The 26,833-nt window shown below is 34.6% G+C and overlaps 2 protein-coding genes across 2 annotated transcripts; both read left to right on the forward strand.

Moving 5' to 3' along the window:
• On the forward strand, positions 1–588 carry LOC104908349 (uncharacterized). The gene has a single exon (XM_010697457.1). It carries the CDS (start codon positions 1–3, stop codon positions 586–588), a length of 588 nt encoding a protein of 195 aa, XP_010695759.1.
• Positions 589–717: 129 nt separating this feature from the next.
• LOC104908350 (uncharacterized) lies at positions 718–2,197 on the forward strand. Its single transcript, XM_057394680.1, has 3 exons — positions 718–1,304; positions 1,598–1,922; positions 2,051–2,197. The coding sequence occupies exons 1-3, from the start codon at positions 718–720 to the stop codon at positions 2,195–2,197; spliced, it is 1,059 nt and encodes a 352-aa protein (XP_057250663.1).
• The last annotated feature ends 24,636 nt before the right edge of the window (positions 2,198–26,833 follow it).

The raw sequence follows: 26,833 nt of genomic DNA on the forward strand, positions 1-26,833 counted from the left end.
ATGAATTATACTCTACAGCAACAAGAATCTGAAGCTAGGAGGAAGTATATGGAGATGCATGAAGCTAGAATTAGCTTCATCAAACAGAGAGTGAAGCAGGATTGGATAAGTAGTGGAGATCAGAATAGTAGATACTTCCATGCTTGCCTAAGGAAGAGAAGAATTCATAATCAGATTTGTAGAATCCAGGATATGAATGGAGTATGGCAGGAAAAGCAGGAAAATATTGAAGAAGCTTTCATTCAATATTATAAGGAGTTACTGGGTAAAACTTATACACCTGAGGATAAAGTCAGCAAGACAATCATCAAAGAGGGCCCTATGTTCGATGATATTCAAAGGCAGGGGCTGTGTGAGAGATTTACTATGAAGGATGTGAAGAATGCATTCTGGGATATTGATGATAACAAGAGCCCAGGGCCTGATGGGTACAGATGTAAGTTTTTTAAGGAAGCTTGGCCATGCATAGGAGAAGATGTAAGTCAAGCCATCCTTAATTTCTTTCAATCTGGAAAAATGCTGAAACAAATAAATGCTACAAATTTGTGCCTTATACCTAAGATAGAACAACCTATCAATGTCTCCTAATTTAGACCTATTGCTTGTTGTAATGTCTTATATAAGATTATCTCAAAAATGCTGTGTAGTAGATTAAAGGCTGTGTTACCTTGCCTAGTGGATGACGTTTAGAGTGCTTTTGTAGAGAATCGAAAGATAATGCATAATATCCTAGTATGTCAGGATATGCTCAAGCACTACAAAAGGAAAAATCAACCAGCAAGATGCACTTTAAAGGTGGATTTGAATAAAGCATATGACTCCCTCAGTTGGGACTTCATTCAGAGCTTGCTTGAGGGATTAAAGTTCCCTATACAGTATGTAAAATGGATCATGGAGTGTATATCTAGTCCATCCTTCTCATTAACCATAAATGGCTATACTTGTGGATTCTTTGCAGGAAAAAGAGGGTTAAGGCACTTATCCCCTTTGTTATTTGTATTGGTCATGGAATATTTTACTAGAATCATGAAGAAGATGTGTAAGAAAGAGATGTTTAATTTTCATTATCATTGTAAACAACTTGGATTAACTCATTTAATCTTTGCCGATGACCTCATGCTGTTTAGTAAAGGTGAAGTCAAATTAGTTGTCATGCTTGTGAGATCTCTTAAAGCTTTTGCTAGAGCCTCTGGATTAAATGCAAGCTCGGAAAAATCTGCAATATACTATGGCAATGTGAAGGAAGAAGTTCAGACAAGGATATTTCAAATGACAAAAATCAGCAAGGGTGAATTCCCATTCAGGTATTTGGGTGTGCCTATCACTTCTAAGAGGACTAGTTAGAGCTGATTGTGATATTTCTGATTGACAAGATCATGAAGAGAATTATGTGCTGGAGCACAAGACACTTATCTTATGCAGTTAGAGTGGTGCTAGTAAATGTTGTTCTAATGAGCCTTCACCTATACTGGGCTCAAGTATTCTTGCTGCCAAGGAGTGTGATGCAAAAGATTACTCAGTTGTGTAGATGTTTTTTATGGGAAGAGAAAATCATACTGAATAGAAGTCCACCTGTAGCTTGGGATCTTATTTGTAGACCTAAGAAATATGGAGGCTTGGGTGTTCAAGATTGTCAAGTGTGGAATGAAGCTGCAATAGGGAAATATGTGTGGCAGGTGGTCAGAGAGGATGTGCTATGGATAAAATGGGTGCATTGTATTTATATTAAAGATGGGAACCTGTGGGAGTATAAAGCTCCAGGGAATGCTAGCTGGGTTTGGAAAACCATATGTAAAATGAAGGAAAAATTCAAGGCAGCATATACTAGGGATCAGTGGAAGGATGGCACTAAGAAATACACTATAAAGGAGGGTTACCACTGGCTGAAGGGTCAACAGGTGGAAGTGGAATGGCATAGATGGGTATGGAGTAGCTTCAATCAACCTAAGCATGCCTTTATTTCTTGGATGGCTATGTTAGGAAAATTAAAGACTAAGGATAGGATGTATAATCTTGGAATATGTCCTGATGATCTGTGTTTACTATGCAGGCAAGAAACAGAAACATGCTCTCATCTGTTTTTCAAATGTCCTGTAAGCAGCATTATATGTCAAGGAGTTATGAGGTGGATAGGAGTGAAGAAATATCCTCAGGAACACTTCTACACGAGTTGGAAGAGATGGGGCAGAAAGTTTAGAAGAAAGAGACAACAAATGGTTAGTTATGCTATTTTGGCTGCCTTGGTATCTCACATCTGGAGGTGTAGAAATCAAGCATTATGGAAGGAGTCAATTAGAAGACCTGAATTGGTGATTAGAGAAATACAAAATGAAGTGTTAACCAAAGTGCAAACATGTATTGACATGAAATGGTCGAGTGAAGAAAGATGTTGGTTACAACAACTGCAAATGTAATTGATGTTCTTATAGGTGGTGTTTGAGCTTCTTGTTGCTCATTTAGGTTGTACAATTCTTGAGGGCCCTATTTTGGGTTTCTTTTTTGGTAATATATTGCTTACAATTTACCAAAAAAAAAAAAAAAAAACTCAACCTCTGAATCACAATTTGCACAATTTTTTAAGTTAGTAATAAAAAAATAGAAATTCCTAAATCTAAAATTGAAAAGAATAAAAATAAGGTTAGAAAACGTGGGTTGCCTCCCAAGAATAGCTTATCAAAGCCCTTGGTAGTTTGTCAAATGTGCCTGCATGCATCTCACAACAAAGCAAATAGTGTACAAACGAAAATGTAAAATAAACTAGATCTAATTTTTTATAAGACATGCAAAAAGAAAAATAAAAGAAAAAGCTATATCTACAAGAGAAGGAAGGAAAAGAAAAATTATTAGTCCTTCACTCATCTAAACAAACCAGATCTAGAATTTTATCCCACAAATTGACGTTTCCACAATTAAACAAACAATATCTAAAATGTCAGGGTTTGTTTCAAGAAGGAGAAAATCGAGAATTGGAGAACGAGAAGAAAGAAAAGAACAAGAATTAAAGAACGAGAAGAAAGAGATGATCAAGAATTGAAGAACAGGAAGAAAGATCGAGAATTCCAAAATTTGGAAAATTCGAATTTGAAGAACTAGAAAAAAGAACGAGAATTTCCGATCAAGAATTAACGGCGGCGATGAGCTAGTATGCAAATCTGGAGAATCTGAAGAATTAGGTTATGTTTTTAATGTCTCAAATTTTGATATTTGTAACTGTAGTGAAATATGAGAAAAAGCAAAACTATTTGCATTTGCAATTTTAATTTACATAATTATAATTTTGCTTTGTAAATGTTGAATCTTGTGCGAATCAACTGACAAATATGTGCAAATTGTCGAGAATCTCTTTTTAGTTTGTGTTTCCATCCTCGATCTCATTTTTTGGATGTTTATGTTTTGGTTCATCTTATCTTATTTTTTTTTTTATAAAAAGAGCAATATAATTGTTAATGAATTCAAAATAAAGGGAAGAGATCTGATGCACATGGATTTAATTAGGTTTGGATACGGGAAAACTTCTATGAATGGGGAAGCGGTTTGCATCGCACATAGTATTTATTCTGACGCGAAAAGTGACAATCTGCGTCGCACGTTGATTCTATGTCTGACACAAATATTCCAGTAATTGTGGTGTGGCGCTCGGTTGATAATGTCATGTGCATCGCAGCTTGATCTTCGTACGACGCAAATAGCAAGCCATCTGCGTTGTGTCCACCACCGATGCAGATCATCTCAGTAGGGAGATTTGCGTCGCGACCGGTGCTGTCAGACCGATGTCTGATGCAAATGGTGGTCTCAAGTTCGACGCAAATCAATGATTTTGTACTAGTGTAAGCAATTAATTTGGGGATTTAAACAAATAATCATAAATTAATTCATACTAGGGTTCAAGTTAACCATAGATTATAAAACTATGAAAGCATAGTTGAAATAAATAAAAATAGAGAAGAATAATAAAACATCATAATAGAAAACAAGGAGAAGAGAAGAAGAAAAAAGATACTTGAATTTATGGAAAAAAGATAGAGTCTTAAAGAACAATGGAGATTTACAAGTTTCTCTCTTTAACTTCTCACTCTAAAAACCCTGAGTATAAACTAATTATGATGATATAATATCTAAGCTGTTGAAAATAAGGTTTAAATTCCTACTTATAAGCTAAGAATAATATAAAATGATATATTAGGTCACGCGGAATATGTGATATTACAATAGGTTGCACGGGCTAGCAACTTCTTGCACGGGCGTAGTCAAGCGAAATATCGCTCAGTCGTGCGAGCAAGGCATAAGCTTTTGTGGCTTTTGATTGTAGGCTGCACAGGCTAGCACATATCCGCACGACCGTGTGAGCGATAGACAAAGAGCTTTGAACAGCTACAACTTTTGATCTAGAGCTTTGAACAGCTACAACTTTTGATCTAGAGCTTTGTTTCGCAACGTAACATATAGTTGGAAATATCTTGAAGTATAGTTTCAAAACCATTTGAAATTACTTCATTATCATTTTTGTATCAAAAGTTATGGGTAAAATAGTTTGGATGTGTCATATTTCACACAAGTACATAAAGTCGTGTGTATCTTTTTCACTTCTATTCTGTTTGGGAAAATGATAGATCGTTTTGAAGGTAATCCGATTCATGCACCTTAATCATCATGTACTCAAATAGGACCAAAGTACTTGAGATTACATCAAAATATCAAATAACTCGTGAAAGCATCGAATTTATAAAAATGGACCTAAATATGCATTAACGCAATGTAAATGCTCTTACTACATGAAAATGCACCTAATATGTAACTAAATGATGTTATAATATGCACTTATTACTAAAGCCCCCCAGCTATTATTTATGCACTCCTCATTTTCTTTTTCCTAAACCCTACCATCACTATGAAAATAGTAAGATCTTCGGTATTGACTACGACATTGACTGGCGTTGACCAATCAGAGACAACCAACTCTGTCGGCATTGAAGGCAATGAAAGTTTTTTTTTTCCTGAAAACCTAGTTAGGCGCCTATATTGGAAGATTGCCCACATGGTCATGCATCCAAATGCGGTCAGACGCCTAAGTTAGAGGCCTGACCACAAGATCAAGCATCTAAATTAGGCGTATGAGCACAAAAATTTAGTTTTTTTTTTTCTTTTGTAAAAGCATTGTTTTTGAATTTATTGATGGATTCTTAATTAGTTTATATATTTGAAATATCATATGAAAGTTTTGAAATAGGTATAAATATAAGTAAATAGTATAATATATTTTGACATGTTTTGTTTTAGATGTTCACATGATAGGAAATACTTCAATTATGGATTTGTAGCCTCGATTTTGATCTATGATATATTATATGTAATTATGTTGAATAGCTGAAATTACTTTTGAATATTTGTAGTTTAATGTAATTTTACTTTATACTTTGAAGTATAATATAGTATATATAATTTATTTAAGCGGCAGAAATTATATACGTTATACCTTGTATTTTTTCAATTTCTACGTTGTACCCCAAGCTTTTCAAAATTCCACACAGTACCCTTAAACTTACTTTTTTCAACGACCAATGCCCCTACCACTGATTATACAACATTAATTTCGTCTATTTTATATTCTCGTAGAATGAATCTAATTAGTGAATAACCTTCTAAAGGTTAAACTATGTATAAGTAAAATTAGTTCCAATAAATTTAAAAAAATAAATGAAATTAATGACATATAATCAGCAGTTTGGGCATCGTGCATTAAAAAAGGTAAGATTAAGGGTACCGTGTAGAATTTTTAAAAAGTTGGGGTAAAACGTAGAAATTGAAGAAACACAAGGGTATAACGTAGAAAAACCCATAATATAATATATGTTGAATATCTGAGTCGATATAAATGTCACCTTAAATAAAATACTAGAAAATTTTCCATTTATATTATTTTTCGCCTAAAAACAAAGACATGCGCCTAGTTTAGACGCCTAGTCCTTTGGCCACGCGTCTAAAATAGAAGCTTGCTCCAATAGTCAAGCGTTTAAATTAGACGCCTAACCAATGGATAAGGCGCCAAAGTTAGATGTCTAACCAAAGGATCAGAATTCTCTTTCGGACCCCTATCGATGGCCCATGCATCTTTTTTTTCCAGTTATTTTTGTGTTAGTTTGTCGTTGGATTTGTTAATTTTTAATCTTAATCTAAAATATATTTGATAGTTGAAAATATATCTAAATGGTAGATTCTAAGTGTATGCTTATTAATAGGTTACATACTCCAGCAACGATGGATACAAGGTTAATTATCATAGTAGATTCAGGATAAGTGAATAGTTGGATATGGTTGAAAAGGCGACCGAATATCTTAACGAAATTGCAATTTTCATAGGGTCTGAATTTGTTAGAGACTCGTATAAAAGAATGTTTCATATCCTCGCAAGTGTTATATGAAATGTTCTCGGGGGATGAGGCACAAGTGGAATAAGACAGACCTAAGAACCGTGAAAAGAGCTAATACATCGACAAAGTATTGTGGATGCCCGTTTCGAATTAATTTGGTTTTGGACTCCAGATGGTCTTTGATATTTTCCGAGATTGAATATTGGTTTCACAACCGCACGTTCATTATGTATAATTAAGGAGGGCCAAAGGCGGATTACTGGACTTGATGATAATGTTAGGAAGATGGTTTCACAAATGACTGATGCTGATATGGCACGAGAAACATACAAGCTGTTGTAGTTGAGGCATACCTGAATAGTCACCAAACGATCAAACATATACAACGAGAGGCACTTTTACATGATGGAAGGGCTTGAGGAGCGAACTTCAGCTTAATATCTTCTACACCTTGCTGGGATGAAAAATTACGTGTCATCGACATTACTAGATTATGAGGGAGTTATTACTCATGTGTTCACGGATCATCCTCTTGGTACGAACGCACTAGACGAATCGATACGATATACCTTTCGTTAATTAGATGGGTGTGGCACCGACAAATTTGAAATTTCTTATCGGTTATGCCATAGTAAAGGATGAGACTGCAGAGAGTTATCGTTGGGTTTTAGAGTGCCTACGTAATCGACTTGGGAATCATGTGAGCCCACATTCATCTTTATAGACCGTGATGAGTTGGATTTGGTTAGGCCCATTCTTACAGTTTTTCCACATTCTGCCCATCTCTTTTGTACATGGCATATTAACCGAGATGTGGAGGCACGAGTTACCAGAATATGTGGCTCCAAGCCATATGGCGAGCGTTTTTATGATGGTTATTGGTGGAAAGTGCTCAATGCAAACATAGAGAATGAATATGAACTTGCGTTGGCAAACTTGCAAAGCGCTTGGGCGTGGAATCAACTCATTATTGATTATATTGAGACAACACGGCTGAATCCTCGTAACACCAAGTTTATGAAAGCATGGACCAACGACGTGCTTCGTTTTGGGAGCACAAACCCCTGTAAGATAACGAGTGCATATTCAGCTCTCAAAGCCTGGCTATAAACTTTCACTTGTGCCTTGGATACATTGTGATCACGTGTTAATGTTTTCATAGACAACCAAATGATTAAGATCAAGGATAGCTTAGAGAAATCTAGGTATGAAATTGCTAGGCAACATATGATAGAATCTTTTCATCATTTGGTTGGTCATATGTAACATTACTGCCTCAATTTGCTCAAGATGGAAGATACTAGACGCATGAACTTAGGAGATGTGGTAGTTGATTATTGTGGTTGTTGGATTTTTTCTACTTTTTCTATCCCATGTGCATGTGCCATACAACTGGATGTTGTCAAAATTCTAATTATTTTTCTAGAGTATTCAAAATTTCATTAATTATTCTTCCTCTTATATTCCACTTATTTTTTTTCTCAATCATACAATTTTCTACTTTAATACACCATATTTAATAAATTTTGTTAATTATTTTTCGCTAAACGAAAGAAACTCAAATATGAAATTACAAAAAAAAATCATCAGAAAAGAATAAAGGGTCAGGCGCCTAATGTAGACTCCTACACCACTGGTCAAGCGCCTAACATAGGTGCTTATACCACTGGTCAGGCACAATTTTTAGGCGTTCCTACCACTGGAGAAATGCCTAAAGTAGCTGCCTGACTAGTGGTATAAGCGCCAACTTTAGGCATCTGACTACTGCATAAGCACTTAATTTAGGCGTCTCACCTCTTATTTCAAATTCGAATCAATATGAAATTCTAGATTCAAATTTTAATCGGCAATTCTAAATACCAATTAAACAAAAACTTACAATCTTGCAATTCGTAACTTAAATGTAATCAATTAACTTAAATTTTTTTCTAAAAAAAAAAGCCAAATATGGTGGTCGAACACCTGAATAGATGATCCACCAGTGGCATGTGTGCCTCACATAGGCGTCCCACCACAGGTGGATGCATCTTCATCTAACACTTATGCCACTAGTGGGGCGACTATATTAAGTGCTTGCTCTTGTTCCCTATTTGAAATAAAAAAGTACCAACCTTGGTCGCTGGAGGTATGTGTCGTCAGAAAGTGGTGTTGCTGGCAATGTGGGTAGAGGTCCTATCCCTAAGTATGTTACCAGAGATGGTGCTACCGACAAAGTGGACGAAGATCCTGTTGTTGGCAGGGGTAAATCTAGGATTTTAAATTTGGGGTCCTAACTAAACCAAGAAAATATACAATGATCATAAGAACATAGGAGAAATTTATTTTCAAGAATAAGAGAACTAAACTTTATATTATTTGAATCATGTATTAGATAATTAATTATATCGATATTTCAATGTTATTTCCATTTTTAGTATATTCAATAGATTGACTTTTACACGCATCAACAAACGTCAGTCTTACCTTTAATATATTCATCAATTATTTGTTCCTAATGTTTTTAAGAAGTTGATTTAAATTTGGTAATTGTAAATAGAGATAAATCTAAAATTTTACATTGTAAAAATATTTTTAAGTATTTGTAAATTAATCTTGGTTATATAATATAACAATATACAAAGTCAAATTACTGAACTTGTTTAAAAACGAAACGAGAATAATCGTTATATCACAAAAATAAAATGGTTAAAATTAGAGCTAAAATTCAGAGAAATGGATACTATTCAATATAATAAAATAAAGATCCAATATAGAAAAGCACAAACGGTAAAATAAAAAGAATTAAGTAAAAATAAAAAATAAAGCATCAAGTAAAGAAGAAAGTAAAAGAGAAAGAAAAAAGCTAGAATTGGTACTACAGAGATTTAAACTCACGAGCCAGAGTACTGCCCGCACGCATGAGTTTGTTTAAAAGTTTACCACTGGAGCAAAGTTACTTTGTAAGAATTTAGAGAGAGGGTATCAGTTTTATCTTGTGTAAAAATTTGCCGAATGTTAAATACAAGGAGAAGTGATTTTTTTTTTTCTTGGACCCGTGCCACCCAAGACCCTTAATAAGTTAGCCCCTAATAGCCAGAGATAATTTAGCAGGCAAAGTATATGGAGGTTCTTAGGTGATGAGAGTGGGAGAGTTAGAGAGAGTGAAAAAGTGAGGAACTATGAGAGTGAGAGAGAATGAGGGAATGGGTGTGGTGTATAATATCTGGGGGAGGGGACACATATATATTTGGCGCATAACTAGAAAATTATAGGGTGTCATTTAGTAATCTTGTTCACCCTCTTATTAATGTACAAAATATTGAGGAAACAAACTTTTACTAGATTAGAACCAAAAAATAATGCTCGATCGTGACGATTTGGGGATGCTATTCACCTACTCGTGTAAAACTCAAAATTTATGTGGTAGCTACCTCGTTAGGCCCGACTAAGACCCGGTGTCGGGTGAGCAATTGAATATGGCCTTCATAATAGAGGTCCAATTGTATGGTATTTACGGTTTACCGAAATTAAAAAGGAAAAAAAAACTAATTATGTAGTTGCTTTAATGCTATGACGCGTGGCCACTACTTTATATCCCTTCCAATTTCCAAAACTGTAACTTCTTATCTCTTACATCTTCATGTTCTCAACGTCCGAAAAATTTAAATCTTCCCAATTTACATTAGCTGAATATTTTTAATGAGATCATAAACATGTATATTAAGATTGATACCTTGTTAATATGCAAAACGATACAATAATTTAACAAAACCATATATGTTATAACAAACTGTATTATTAAAAATATCCAAATTCAATTTTTCAGCTAAGTTACTAGCTCAACAACTCTATATTTATTTTCTTCTTAAGCTAGACTTATTATAGTGTTACGTATACAACTATCACTCAGTTATATAATAGTTTGATTATATCTATTTAAGTGAACTTATAGTGTAACAATATAACTTATATGAACCTAATTGAGTTGATAATGACTACTTGTTATATTGTCATCATAAAGAGGATGAACTTAAATGGTGTCTTATTATCTTGAATTTCTAAGAGAGAGAGAGAGAGAGAAGTGAGTGTATGAGAGAAGAGGGAGGTACGACGCACCACGAGATAGGTAGAGAGAGATATCAAATAAAAGTGGCTAGGGTTTCATTTTAGGGGAGAATGATTCTGATGGGTAATTTTTCAGCCGTTGGATTAGATCTAACGACATAGATTATATTTGAGGATAGACTAAATGGTGGATAGCTGGATTCTATTATTATTGCATGAATGGTCAAGATTAAAGGTTTAGATTAAATTAGTGGTTCAGATTGCAATATGATATTATAACCAACAACAATAACAATACTACATTATAGGGGTGTTACGTAGTTGAGTAGTCCAAATACGAGTTGACTAAGAGAATACACTAAAAACCAATGTAAATAATATAGTATTTTTATTAGTTTTTCGTTATCATCTATATATTTATCGCACACACACATTTGTATATATATGTCGATCTTAATACTTTTAATGATATTATTCGTTTACAAAATCCATTACAAAATCGAAATTGATCATACCTCTATAGTATTCAATGTATGATAGCGTTTTTTTTAAACTATTTGATAAGTGATAATTAGTTTATAAAGAAGTTAACAACATGGTATGTATAACTAGTTGATAAAGAAGTTAACAACATGGTGTATATATATAATTAGTTGATAAAGAAGTTAACAACATTATATAAAATGACCTAATCCGGAATTTAACTGAAGCTGAATTGACATTCAATAGCGAATGGACCCATTGTGTCACATTGATCGAACTAAGGTCGTAAACGATTGGACCCGAGCAAACTTGACTCGACCCAAGTGTACATGAAACCAACTTACGACCTACGCAAACCCAGCTGAAAAATGTCCACGAGTGATTGAATCTGGGAATGGATTGACTTGTAAATGGGCACCAAACCTGTCTGGCACCCATTATTTTGATAATTCAAATGTGATTGACCCATATGAACAGCACCTGATCGATCCCGACCTAGGGAACTGACGGGCATAAACTTGAAAAGTCATGGTCTGACCTGGTTAGCGTGGGTCAACCTAGATGTTGTTTGCTAACCTGTTTTGACACCACTAGTTCTTATATACAGAGCATAGTTGCTTCCATTATGTTTGTCAAGGTGGGATTTTTAGGTTCTTTTACTTTGTTTCTTGTGTGCACAAGGACAAACATATGGAATTTCGTCTAACATATTTCTAAATCCGAATATTTGTGGGTGTCGAGTTGCAAAGTTTGAAAGATCTATCTTGTAAATTTCGCGATCCGAATATAACTCTATCAAAAAAATGTAATCATATCTAAAATAACGTAGGAGTAGATTGAATTTGATGGCATTAGCACATGTACAAATTGTCATATGGCTTTTATTTAAGGAAATCACCCTTTTCTTATGCCTCTAAAAACAAAATACACATTTTATAATATAATGAGGCTTATAATCCACGTCGCAGTTCAGTTTCGTTGTTTATGTCGAAGAGACCATGTCCTTAGTCCAATTTATTTATTTATATATATATAATAAAGTAATTATAAGAAAATCATACTAACATCTTACTCTTCTTCTCTATGATACAATAATATATAAAATCATGATTTATTCAGCTTCAGTGGAACAATATTATCACTATGAATATGATCCTTAAAGTCAAATAGATTGTTTTGATTCATTGGTAACTATAATGAAGTTATTTGTAAATTGGTTTAGTATAATGCCGTAATGTAATTTTGGAGTTCACAACTCGATTAGTTCCTTATATAGTTCTTTGTATTTTGTAGAAACCCTAATAAATGTTTCCTCTACGTTCAATAAATCTCAAAAGAAAAATAAGTTTGTTGGTTCCATCATAGATAACATAGTCAATATTATTTTTATATTATACCGAGTTTTATTATATGTTATTATTAAAGTCAATATAGATCACTCTCTATAAAAAAATTATTAGTAGTCAAAAGCTTTCTAATTTGGTACCATAAAAAAAACCTACAAAATGGCACAAGTACAACACTTAATGATATGAATTAATCACATTGACTGTTTCACTCTTAATGATATGGAAGAATATATATGCTTTCGCCGTCTCTTATAATATGACACTTTCTATTTATAGTGCTTCACAACAAGGACAGGTGGAGACAACCATTGAAACGAAGTAAGGAGAGAAAATGATTAAGTGAGAAACCGCAGAAAGAGTGAAACGATTCAAACGAAGTAAGGAGAGAAAGTGACTAAGTGAGAAACTACGAAAAGAAACCACAAGATGTACAAGGCAACACCAGCCCAGCACCCGCCAGAGTCCGGACGTACGCCGCCAACTAGAGCTGTAAATGGATCGGGTTCGGGGCAGGTGGAGCGTCACCCGCATCCACCCACTCCTCCCGATCCATCCATCACCCGCATCCACCCACTTCACCCGATCCATCCATCACCCGCATTCATCTCTTCCCGGATCCATTTACAGCTCTAGTTGGCGGCGTACGTCCGGATTTGTAACCGGGTTAAACGGATGGATCGGGTGATTAACGGTGAAACCAAATAGTATTAGGAGAAAAAAGAAAAATTACTAACAAGAACCACTAATCCATTTATATAATTCTACTTAAAATGTAAAATCGTCTCCAAACTAACCCTAATCCACATTATTAACATTTATATACTTATATTATCATCTTGTAACTTTTGGGCTATAGATTAATATTGTAAAAATGAAAAAGCCCAAAATTAAAAAAATTATAATTTTTTTTTTTACTTTAAACGGGTGATGGATCAGGTGGTAAACGGATGATGGGTCGGGTGATGGATGAAAAAATATCACCCGAACCCGACCCGCATCCATCACCCGATTATCCGTCACCCGGCTATCATCCGTTTAAACCGGGGTTTTTCACCCACTTAATAAACCGGGTGGAGCGGATGGTCGAGTGATCCACTGAATATTGCCATCTCTACCGCCAACCAGCGAGCCCTGACGCCAGTCACCACTACAATGTCTTAGTAAGTTGTTTATTCTAAACCCCAAGTATTAATATCATATATTTGAGGTAATAGTCATCCTTGTTTGGTCGTGAACTTGTAATTATGGTTCAATGCTTGAATTAGTTGATATTTTTTTGTTGTTCGTCATGTTTATTTAGTTTGTAATTTTTAATTTCTAATTTGAAAATTGTAAATATGAGTTGATTTATAATTGACTGGTTTGGTTTGATAATGTAATTATTTCATGTTATCAATTTAACTAGGAAATGTCAAGTGATTCACATTCACCCCAAACAATTCCAAGTCTAAGGGAAAATAATCCGATCTTCGACAATTTATGTTTAAAATAATGAAATCCAAAGAAACATCTTGCTCTTCACTCTCTCATAGTGAGATATCTCCAAATTAATCTCCTTCATTTAGCTCTCTCCTGACTCAAGATGTTGATATGAATTTTGGTGGTTCGAGTACTAGTAATGTACCATTAGAGGAGGAGGAAGAAAATTTAGTATATGATGTTGAATTACTTCCTCGTGATCAGGGAAAAAAATGAACATAATGGATTATCCCTCAAATCAAATAAATGTGATGAGGAGAGCTTACAAAAAAATCAATAGAGTAATAAAATATTTGCATAGTAGATACTACTACTATAAATGTTTAACAAATCAAATTAACATATATACGAGATTTGTAGTAGTAGCATCAAGGAAAATAATAAATTGAACACATTTTTCATATTTTAAATCAACTTTATAACATAAGAAACTTAACACTTTAAACATTAAAATGCGAAAAGAAAGTCTATTATAAGTCTCATAATTTATACCAAAGAGTAATAGAATGAACAAAAATCATATATAAAATATAGCTTTATCAACTCCCCCGCACTTGAGATTTTCTAGTCCTCCAGCAAACTAGAATTATATAATAGAAGCATCGATCCGTCAATATAAATTTTAAGTTCCCAACTGACTGACTTTCTAGGCAAATTCTAGTAGAAGTAGCCATAACTCAACTAAAATAATTTTAATTCAAAACCATTGTTTAGACGTCACAAGCAATGAGCCAATGACCAGCCAACTCTTGAAAAAGCATAGTATTTCATGTATTAGCGTTTTCAACACATGTTGCCACAACTATATTCAAGATTTGGGTAATGTAAGTAATTAACTTGGTGAACCCTCACTTTAGTTGTGTAAATAACAATAAATATAGTCACTCATGCGTTTAGGGTATAATAATTATCGCTCAAAACCTACCATGTCGACTCAAAATAAAATATATCATCTTTAAATTTGCATCTCGTTCAACTCTCGACCACTGCGAAGGCAAAGAGCATAAAAAAATCAAAAGGGTTTTGGTAAGGTTGTAATGTAAGGCTCGGGTAAGGAGCAGGAAGTATTTGGTATTTGGTGCTCAAAACCTTTAAGACTAGTGGAGTACACAATCCGTAGCAATAACAAAAGTAATGCCCACAATCAAAACTCCAACTACTCAAATGTTAGGCATATATATCTAATAATAAACTTCTCCGAACTCATTTTCATTCTCAATCAATCTTTTCTTTTTTTCTTATTTTTTCATATTTTGTCATTTCTTTGTTACTTCATATTTTTCATTTCATTTTGATATTTTCTTTTGAGAAAAAACATAAATGCAAACTAATAGGATCACCTACACAAAGAAGTATAATGTACAACCCCATTCAAATCATGTCATATATTCCACTAGCTCAAAAATTAGGTAAAAGTCATGTGTTTCGGAAATAAGCTTGTAATATGGTTTAAACAAAAGAAATAGGCTTAAGGCTCAGAGGGGCTTTAGAAAAGGATATGATAATTTAGGTGGCTTAGGTTAAATATAGTTCAACAAAAACGAATGCCTTAATCATTTTTATGTATGCTCATGTTTCAATATGGTCTCGAAGAAACCAATGCAAATTCAAGAATCTATACATCACCCGAAACTAACGCACACTCTCATGAAAAAAAAATAGAGACTAATATAAATGTTTTAGTCTATTAAAAGGATCAAAAGGTCTCACAATGGTTATAAATGTCCACCAAGTAAATCACAATCAAATCTTAAACAACCAGTCTTACCACTTGCTAGACACTTGCACAATTTTGCAATGCTATTCTCCGAATCAGTCAACATTAAAACCCATTAGCTTGCAACAAAACTCGAAAAACTTAAAAAAAAAATTCAATTTCAAAAACTGTTACTTTTGTTTTTCTTTTCAGTCAAATTAAACTAAGGTAGTGTTTGGAAACTTGTATTTCATTTCAAATAATGGATTTGAAATCTAGAATTTAAAGTTTGTATTTCAATTCCTAATCATTGTTTTGTAAAGGGGGTTTGATAGAGGAGAGAGAAATAGAGGTTTAATAGAGGTGAGAGAAGAAGTGTGGGTTAACTAAAGGAGAGAGAAATAGATATTAGAAAGAGAATGAGTGAAGTTGGGATATAGATACTCATGAAGTTGGGATATGTATGAGGAGAGAATTTCAAATGACAAGGTAATAGCTTGAATTTCAAATTCTACTAATATAGGTTTTTGATAAGAATTTGGACAAATTCCATGCCATCGAAACAATAGATTTCATCCAAATCCGGGATTTAAAATGAAATCTTGCTATCCAAACATAGCATAACAAAATTTGCCTTCAAATCAATATCAGACATAAAAATTATAAATTTCTGCACAAATTTTGGCAGCACCTCCCCTAAAATACGGCATATCCAATGAGATTTTCTCATTTTCTAGACCAGTTCCTTCACACGAATTAATTCTAGCATCACAACAATACACAAATCCGACAATTCACAACAATTCAAGGCTTAAGCCTCTTCCCCCACACTTATTATAAACATTGTCCGCAATGTTTGAATGTAGTCAGATTATATGGGAAAGCGAAAATTGTAGCAATAACCATGGCAACAAAAAAGACTTAGAGAGAAACAACCTGGGGTATAAGACGACTTCTCTCGTGCAACGCAATAAGAGAGCGACAGTGAGTACTCTTGTGATAATGGTGACACAATAACCGAACACAACAACAACACATAGTAGAAGGAGTAGAAGAACATCATAGCAAGTAGGAGGACATAACAACAGTTCATAGAAGAAGGAGTACATAAAGTTTCTCCTCAAATTAGTTGTTTTCTAGCCCATTCACTATAAGTGGTTGAGCATGACATAACACACAAGGCGAAACTGATTTATGGCTTGTTAACTAGATGTATACCTGCATAGGTAAATGGAAAAACAAAATAGAAATAAGATAAGAATGCTGACAAAAGGAATAAAATAAAAACAGAGAGTAGCTTGGGTTGCCTCCCAAGTAGCGCGTGTTTAAAGTCACGAGCTTGACTATTTTGAAAGTCATATTCCAATAGGATCTTCTAAGGAGTAAGTCACTCCTTTAGGTAATAATTCACTCACAATATATGGTTTAAGACGGTGACCATTTACCTTAAAAATATCATTTTGACCTTGTAATTCAACCGAACCATAAGGATAAACTTTAACAAAGGTGAAGGGGCTGGACCATCTAGATCGTAACTTTCCAGGGAACAGTTTAAGTCACAAATTAAAAAGTAAAGCTTGTTGATCTACTTCAAATTCTTTAGGTTTGATGTGTTTATCACGCCAAAGTTTTTTTTTTCTTTATATGATTTAGCATTCTCAAAAGCATCTAGTATGAAGTCTATAAATTCACTTAGTTGTAGCTGTCTCTTAGCTCTAGCAGCTTTAAGGTCCATATTTAACTCTCTAATATCACAGCAAGCCTTATGTTCTATTCCGACAGGGAGATGACAAAATTTTTCATACACTAGCCTAAAAGGAGACATGCCTAAAGGTGTTTTAAAGGTTGTCTTATAGGCCCAAAGAGAATCATCTATCTTACTAGACCAATCTTTTCTAGAGTTATTAATTGTTTTCTCAAGAATTTGCTTTAACTCGCTATTAGCAATCTCTACTTGACCATTTCTTTGGCGGTGATAAGCTAAAGCTACTTTATCAGTTACCCCGTATTTTCGTAAAAGACTATCAAGTGGCTTATTAAAGAAATGAGAGCCTCCATGACTTAATATTGCTCCAGGAACACTAAACCTAGAAAATATGTTCTTTTTGATTAAATTCATAACAACCTTTGAATCATCAGTTTGAGTGGCTATAGCTTCAACCCACTTAAATACATAGTCAACTGCCAGTAATATGTATCTATTGTTTAGAGAAGGAGGAAAAGGGCCCATAAAATTGATTCCCTAAAGATCAAACAATTCAACTTCAAGAATAATATTCATACACTAGTAGAATAATTGCTCATTGCTGCGGTAATATTGCTGCGGTTTTACCCATACACAGCAATATATTACGTAAAAAGAAAATGAAAAATATAAAATAACCATATTGCTGCGGTTTCAATCGAAAACCGCAGCAATATAGTTTAAGCGAATTTTTTTTTGACTATTTGACCAAAAATATTGCTCCGGTTTCTGGCAAGAACCGCAGCAATATATTGAAAAATATTATTTTAATATATTGCTGCGGTTCTTTTCAAAAACCGCAGCAATATATCCTTAAAAATATTTAAAGAAGTTAGGGTTTTTTCATCTTCCCTCTCTCAAATGACGCCTCTCCTCCCTCCTCTCTCAACTCACGCCCCTCTCTCCTCTCTCTCAACTCACGCCCTTCTTTCCTCTCTCTCTCCTCTCTCCCTCTTCTCTCCTCTCTCAATTCATGCCTCTCTCTCCTCTCTACAGAAATTGACATTTGCACTTCGTCGACCTCAATTGATATCTGTGGATATCTACACTTCGTCCACCTCTCTATAGAAATGAAAAATTCAAACTCGTTCGTCCTCCAATTGTTATCTGCACTTCGTCGACCTCGTTCGTTGGTTCATCTTTTTACACTTTGAATCCTCTCAAACTCATTCGTCGTTATCAGAATTTGAAGCGCCATCACTCGTTCATATTCGTCCTTCGGTCGTTCATCTTCGCCCTTCTTCGCTCATTCCTTCGATCTCTTTTGTTCCATTTTTTTTTTCGTTTTTTTTCCTTTTGTTTTTTAATCTGTACGTAATTTTTGGTGTTAGGATTTTTTTTTTTTTTGGTTTAGAGGAGGTATCTCATGATGGTTTTTCAATACATATCCTACCAAGTCCTTTAATAAATTATGAATTGCTAAAAGGATATTCGTCACAACTTATCCACCTTTTACTAATGTTGCAGGTTTACAAGTTCTAATTTTTATGTTTCTATTTTCTTAGTTTAGCTACTGTCAAATTAAAAAAAACATGAATAAACATAATAAGTATATGAATGGTAGTATCACAGTGTGACCGAGTCCGAGAAAGAGTATGTGGCCTCAACGGGTTTCCTTGTGAGCAATAATAGTTTTGATGATTTAGATTTTTTGTTTTAGGTTTTTTTTTGTTTTTGTTGTTTTTTTTAATATCAGTTTCTTATTTTTTTCTAATATATTTTTGTATTTATTATATTTTTTTGTAATTGGCCAGTTATTTATGCTTGCTTTTTCATTTCAGATTTGCTTTTTTTGTATTATATTTTTGATTTTTTTATACTCTACCTTAAATATATTGTAATAATATATTTTAATTTGTACTTTTTATATTTTCGAATTTTTAATAATAATTTTTTGTCAATAGTTTAAATCAATAGTGTTTTATTTTCTTTAACTGTTTTGTCTTTCAAATTTGATGGCAAAGTGAAAAAAAAAAATATTTTTTTTACCTGTACAGACCTTATTGCTGTGGTTTTTCAAAAAAACCGCAGCAATAAGTCTATTTTTTTATTATTAAATATAGCATATTGCTGTGGTTTACTTCACAAACCGCAACAATATGCTTTCTAAATCTGATATAAAATTAATATATTGATGCGATTTGGCCTAAAAACCGCAGCAATATTTGTCGATATTGTTGTGGTTTAAAACCGCAGCAATATAATTAATACCTATTGCTGCCCCCTTAATTGTTGCGCGCCCAAAATCGCAGCAATAGGGCACTTTTTAACCGCAACAAATAGCATTTATTCTACTAGTGATAGGCGTTTCATTTCTCTTAGATATATTACCAACTCTTTGACATCTATCACATATAGCAACAAAATTTCTTACATCTTTATACATATATAGTAGGCCAATAAAATCAAGATTGCCAAATTTTAGCTACTGTCTTGTTAGTACTAAAATGACCACCACACTCTAAAGAATGACAATGAAACAATATTCTTTTTATATCTTCTTCAAGAATATAATGTTTAATTATACCATTAGCACAAAACTTTTATAACAAAGGTTCTTCCCAATAATAATGCTTTACATCCCAATAATAATGCTTTACCATTAGCAAAAATCAGGGGGAATGATACCACGCACCAAATAGTTCACCAAATCAGTGTACCAAAAGGGGGGGGGGGTTAGAAACTACCAGCAAACGCTCATCATGAAAGCTATCGTTAATGGGTATTGCATTACATGTTTCATGAATTTGGAGTCTAGATAAGTGGTTTGCCACTAGATTCTTAACACCTTTTCTATCTTTAATTCCTAATTAAATAAAATTATTGTAGAAGAAGTATCCAACGAATAAGTCTAGGTTTGACATCCTTTTTATCCAACAATTATTTTAAGACAGGGTGCTCTATGTAAACAATTACTTTTTTTTTTTTTTTTGGTAAGTAAGTATGGAATTATATTAATCACACAACAAAAACATCCTCATGGGCTACAAACACCAATAGCTCCCACTACAGCAGCCATAGCTCATAACAACACAACAACAGCTTACAACTCACTAGGCCTAAGCCAAACAAAACTACAAAACAACAAGAATTTACAATCCATCAAACCATTGACAGTCAATGGAACTAATCTTCTTAGGCAATCTACTTTTTACACGAACCTTTACAATGTATTTAATATGCTGTACACTTCTATTCACAGAATGAATTTGCATATTCCAGACTGACTCATTCCTTTCCTGCCATATCTGATAGATAGTTGCTTCTAAGCTGGCTATCATAACCATTCTTCTGAATTTGCTAGCTCTACTCCTTCTTTGTATCCACCTGAGCAGCTGAGCAAAGTGTCCTGTTATAGCTTGAATGCCAAGCCACTCTTTCACCTTTACCAGACATTGTTTGCTATAATCACAATCAAAAAACAGATGGTCATGAGTTTCCCTTACCTCCCCACATATACCACATTGATCATTTGGGGTTACCCCAATAGCCTGAAGCCTATCTCTAGTCATCAATCTCCTCAATAGAGCTAACCAGCTAATGAATGAATGTTTAGGAGTATTGTGGTGGTCCCAAATTATAGAACTCCAGCTACTTTTCACTCCAAGTTCCAGCAAACTCTTATAGACTTTAGCTGTGCTATAAGTAGGTTGACTGAGCCAACTATCATCTGTTCTACTAACAATCACCTGTCTTGCTCTACATATATATTTCAAGGCCCAACTAGCTGAGAGAGGAGCCCTAAAAGTGCTCCACTGCTGGTCCTTGATATACAATGTGTGCACCCACTTAACCCAAAGGTTATCAGTTTTTAGAGCTATGTTCCATGCTTGCTTACCTACCATTGCTGTATTCCATAACATAAGATTCCTGAAGCCTAGTCCCCCATAGACTTTAGGCTTACAAACCTCATCCCAACATACATATCCTGGTTTTGAAGTATGACATAAACCTGTCCCTAGGAAAGCCCTACAAATGGCATTAACTTGTTGAATCACAACTTTGGGTAATAAGAAGATCTGGGACCAATACACTCCAATACTGAGAAGCAGTGAATTCACCAATTGCCTCCTGCCAGCAAAAGAAATATTCCTAGTGCTCCAAATTCTAACCCTTTTAACCATTTTTTCCACCAAGGTCTCACAATCAGCAGAACTAAGCTTCTTTGTAGATATAGGTACACCTAAGTACCTGAAAGGAAGTTCTCCATGAACAAACCCAGAAGTGTCACACACCCTTTGAATCTCTGCAGTATCCATTCCACAACAATAAAAAGCAGATTTGCTTCTATTAGCTTTTAACCCAGTAGTTGCTGCAAAAAGCTCTACCCCTTGAAGCATCATTGTGACAGATTTATGATCCCCTTTGCTGAATAATATCAAGTCATCAGCAAAACAAAGATGGTTTATTCCCAAAGATTTACATCTAGGATGATACCCAAATTCAGCCTGCTTCCCTATGTACATTAATCTGGACAAATATTCCATACAGAGCACAAAAAGTAGGGGGGACATAGGATCCCCCTGCCTCAATCCTCTCTGAGAGTGAAAAAAACCAGTAGGAGATCCATTTATCATCAATGAGAAAGTAGGACTAGTAACACACAGCATTACCAATTCAACAAATTTTTTAGGAAACCTAAGGGCATACAACATCTCTTCTAAAAACTCCCAACTCACTGTGTCATAAGCCTTCTGGATATCAATCTTAAGTAAGCACCCCTTATGTTGTTGTCCCTTCCTATACATCTTAATTATGTCTTGACACAATAGGATGTTGTGAATGATACTTCTACCCGAAACAAAGGCTCCTTGTGTTTCAGAAATCAACCCAGGCAGAACCTCTTTTAGTTTTACACACAGCAATTTAGTGATGCATTTATACACCACAGAGCAACATGATATGGGTCGAAAATCACTCACACAGGTGGGGCTTGTCACTTTGGGAATCAAAGTAATGGAAGTTACATTAACAGATTTAAGGAGCTTACCAGATCTGAAAAAATCTAACACAGCCTCTGTAACATCACCACCAATGATCTCCCAGCTTTGTTTAAAAAAAAAGCTATTATACCCATCCATCCCTGGTGCTTTCTCATTAGGAATGGACCACATCACTTGTTTCACATCTTCAGCATTGAAATTACAAGTAAGTAAATGTTGCTGCTCATCAGTCAAAATGGGCCCTTCATGAATCACTTGATTCTTCACAGTACATCTGCTCTGCATCTTAGTGCCTAAGAGTCCTTTATAATAATCAACAAAAGCCCTTTTTACTTGATCATCCTCTCTAACCCAATTCCCATCACCATCCTTAATAGCATATATCTTGTTCTCAATCCTTCTGGCTTTGATTGACTGATGGAACAACTTAGTATTATCATCACCAAAGCTAATCCACCTTTCCTTAGCTTTTTGCCTTAAGAGACTCATATATGCTGCATGAGCTTCTCTATACTCCTTTATTGCCACCTTTTCAGTACTAGCCAAATCACCATCTCCAGGACAAGCATGTAGTTTGTCTTGAATCTCCATCATTTTCCCCTCAGCTTGACTAGCCTTAGCTTGGACATCAAAAAACCCTCTTTGGTTAAGCTTCTTAAGCTCACTTTTGAGTAGCTTCAGCTTTTGAGTTAAGCTATACATTCTACACCCTGAAATATTGGTCTGCCAGACATCTCTAACAATGGATTTGAAGTCAGGAGCCTGCACCCACATATTAAAGAAACGAAATGGTTTTTTACCCATTACACCTTTCACCTTTCTGCAAACTGACCAAACCTGGGCAATGGTCATAATCTCCTTCAGGCAAATATGTTATCATTGCCTCTTCATACTGCTGCCTCCAAGCTCCATTCACCAAAGCTCTATCAATTTTTGAAAAAACTCTACTAGCCCCTTTTTGTTTATTGGTCCAAGTGAAAAACCTACCTTGCTGCTTCATATCTTCTAACTCACACTTTGCTACACACTCCCGAAACTCCTCAATTTCATGCCATCTGACAGTGGATCCAATTCTTTCATCACAATTCAAAACCACATTTATATCTCCCAAGACAACCCAAGGCATACTTGTGTGGACCCTCCTTAATGATTGCCACAATGATTCTCTACCCTTTTTGTCATTCTTCCCATACACAAAAGAACACATAAATGGAGCAACAGGGCCTTTAGGTTGCACTCTACAGTGAATAAGTTGGTCAGTCATCAATTCAACTGCCACATCAAAGGAATTAGGAAGCCAAGCAACAATTATCCTACCAGAATCTACTACACTATTATTAGTAGTAAAACACCAGCCATCACATAATCTCTGATAAAGATTCCCCATCTTGGACATCTTTACCTTAGTTTCAAGAAGGCTAAACAAGCCAATTTTATGCATAGAGATGAATCTCTTGACATCTAATTGTTTAGCTTTCCTATTTAGCCCTCTTACATTCCACACAAGGATGTTATCCATTGCTTCCAGGGGCCTTTAACCCATGCATCCCTTCAGAACTTACTGCATAGAATAAATCCTCAGTAGTGGCAGACTGTAATATATCAAATCTGTTCTGTATTTCAGCCTCTGGTAATACCTCCCCAAACTGTAACTGTCCAAATGGACCCTTCACCACCTGCTGTTGCCCATCACTATCCTTGATATTCTTTGTTTTCTCCTTTCCATCCCCATTCTTCACCCTCCAGACTTTCTTACTCTGAACAGCCTGTTGTTTTCTAATACATTCTTGTTGAGAGTGCCCATATCCCTGGCAATTCACACATATAGTAGGCTTCCAAGCATAATGAACTGATTGCTCAATAATACCTCCTTTTTCATTCCTAAATTTCAGAATTTCTGGAAAGAATTGATCAATTTCTACCTTAATCATCACTTTCGCATACAACAATTTATCCCTGTTCAGAGTTGCTTTATCCACCTTCAAATATTTTCCAATGGGACCAACTATCTTACTCAAGCTTTTCTCACCCCAATATTTGACTTCTAACCCATGTAATTCAATCCAAATAGGAATCTGCTCACCCTTTTCTTATTCCACTCAACATCATGCTGCCATTCTTCAACAACTAAAGGCTTCCCATGAAAGAAATGCCAATCTTCCTCCAATATGCTAATCTTGGATTCAGTCGATTGCATTCTCACCATGAATATCCCATTCCCAATACCCGCAACCTTATCAATTCCCTTCTTCCCCCAAAGGCGTCGCAAGAAACCTTCCATTACAGGTGGAGGTGGATTGGCCCCTAATATGTAACATACAATCGCAGATTCCCAGTAATTCACCTCTTCTTGAATATCATCCCAACAAATTTCAGGGATGAGTATTCCTTCAGTATCACCCCTATTAGCTATATCCCCATTACTATCCCCTTCCGAGCTTAATTGCATATTTTCTTGAACATTTAACTCTACCCCATTTCCTCCATTAATCAAAGGTTCATCAATTTTATTCTCAATTTGTCCAGATTTTGCACTACTATTGATTACATTCAACCAATCAGAAAACAATTGTTTCTCCTCAGACTGTTTTCTCAATTCAATTAACGAAGATTTAGGCGAAAGAATCTCACCTTCTTCCACCGGCGAATCAGGAATAGACAGCACCCCTACTCCAAGCACCTCATCCATGGAACGAGTTTTCCGAGCATCCATTGATGTCGGACCATCCTTCTTCATCAGAGAGTTATTACTTTTTGAGTTCTTTGACCCCTTTGGTCTGCCCATGGCGCCCAGAGTTACTGGTTCCCGCGGAGAGAAAAGTTCAAAAAGTTACACTCCCTTCTGTAAACGCATTTTTAAACAATTACTTTAGACCCTATAAGATATGATCTAAACTTATCCAATGCAAAAACCACAACAAGTAATTCTTTTTCAGTAGCTGCATAATTTAATTGGGAATCATTATGCATTTTACTAGCATAATAACACTAGTAGAATAATTGCTAATTGTTGCGGTAATATAGCTGCGGTTTTACCAATACGCAACAATATATTACGTAAAAAGAAAATGAAAAATAGAAAATAACCATATTGCTGTGGTTTCAATCGAAAACCGCAGCAATATAGTTTCAACGAATTTTTTTTGACTATTTGACCAAAAATATTGCCGCGGTTTCTGGCAAGAACCGCAGAAATATATTAAAAAATATTATTTTAATATATTGTTGCGGTTCTTTTCAAAAACCGCAACAATATATCCTTAAAAAATATTTAAAAAAGTTAGGGTTTTTTCATCTTCCCTCTCTCAAATGACGCCTCTCCTCCCTCCTCTCTCAACTCTCGCCCCTCTCTCCTCTCTCTCAACTCACGCCCCTCTCTCCTCTCTCTCCTCTCTCTCCTCTCTCCCTCTTTTCTCCTCTCTCAATTCATGCCTCTCTCTCCTCTCTACAGAAATTGAAATCTGCACTTCGTCGACCTCAATTGATATTTGTGGATATCTTTACTTCGTCGACCTCTCTACAGAAATGAAAAATTCAAACTCGTTCGTCCTTCAATTGATATATGCACTTCGTCGACCTCGTTCGGTTGTTCATCTTCGTACACTTCGAATCCTCTCAAACTCGTTCGTCCTTATCAGAATTTGAAGCGACATCACTCGTTCATCTTCGTCCTTCTTCGCTCGTTCCTTTGATCTCTTTTGTTCCATTTTTTTTTTCGTTTTTTTAGATCTGTACGTAATTTTTGGTTTTAGGATTTTTTTTTATTTTTTTCGTTTTGGAGGAGGTTTCTTATGATGGTATTTTCAATACATACCTTACCAAGTCCTTTAATAATTTATGAATTGCTAAAAAGATAGTCGTCACAACTTATCCACCTTTTACTAATGTTGCAGGTTTAGAAGTTCTAATTTTCATGTTTCTCTTTTCTTAGTTTAGCTACTGTCAAATTGAAAAAAACATGAATAAACATAATAAGTATATGAATGGTAGTGTCACAGTGTGACTGAGTCCGAGAAATAGTATGTGGACTCAATGGGTTTCCTTTTGAGCAATAATAGTTTTGATGATTTAGATTTTTTTTTTTAGGTTTTTTTTTTTTTGTTTTTGTTGTTTTTTTTAATATCAGTTTCTTATTTTTTCCTAATATATTTTTTGTATTTATTATATTTTTTTTGTAATTGGTCAGTTATTTGTGTTTGCTTTTTCATTTAAGATTTGCTATTTTTTGTGTTATATTTTAGATTATTTTTATACTCTACCTTAAATATATTGTAATAATATATTTTCATTTGTACTTTTTATATTTTCAAATTTTTAATAATAATTTTTTGTCATTAGTTTCAATCAATAGTGTTTTATTTTCTTTTACCAGTTTTGTCTTTCAAATTTGATGGCAAAATGCAAAAAAAAAAAAAAAAATAATTTTTACCTGTATAGACCCTATTGCTGCGATTTTCCAAAAAAACCGCAGCAATACGTCTATTTTTTATTATTAAATATAGCATATTGATGCGGTTTACTTCACAAACCGCAGCAATATGCTTTCTAAATCTGATATAAAATAAATATATTTCTGCGGTTTGGCCTAAAAACCGGAGCAATATTTGTCGATATTGTTGCCATTTATAACCGCAACAATATAATTAATACCTATTGCTGCGTGCCCAAAATCGCAGTAATAGGACACTTTTTAACCGCAACAAATATAATTTATTCTACCAGTGTAA

Source organism: Beta vulgaris, chromosome 5 (genome assembly GCF_026745355.1).
Source record: "Beta vulgaris subsp. vulgaris cultivar EL10 chromosome 5, EL10.2, whole genome shotgun sequence".
NCBI lineage: Eukaryota > Viridiplantae > Streptophyta > Magnoliopsida > Caryophyllales > Amaranthaceae > Beta > Beta vulgaris.

Excerpts from the sequence above, each read along its gene's own strand:
- LOC104908350 (XM_057394680.1), top strand. The coding sequence starts at position 718 with ATGCATAATATCCTAGTATGTCAGGATATGCTCAAGCACTACAAAAGG. Across the intron at positions 1,305-1,597 it reads AAGGGTGAATTCCCATTCAG|ACCTAAGAAATATGGAGGCT; the intron begins GTATTTGGGTGT and ends TCTTATTTGTAG. Across the intron at positions 1,923-2,050 it reads AAGTGGAATGGCATAGATGG|GCAAGAAACAGAAACATGCT; the intron begins GTATGGAGTAGC and ends TTTACTATGCAG.
- LOC104908349 (XM_010697457.1), top strand. The coding sequence starts at position 1 with ATGAATTATACTCTACAGCAACAAGAATCTGAAGCTAGGAGGAAGTAT.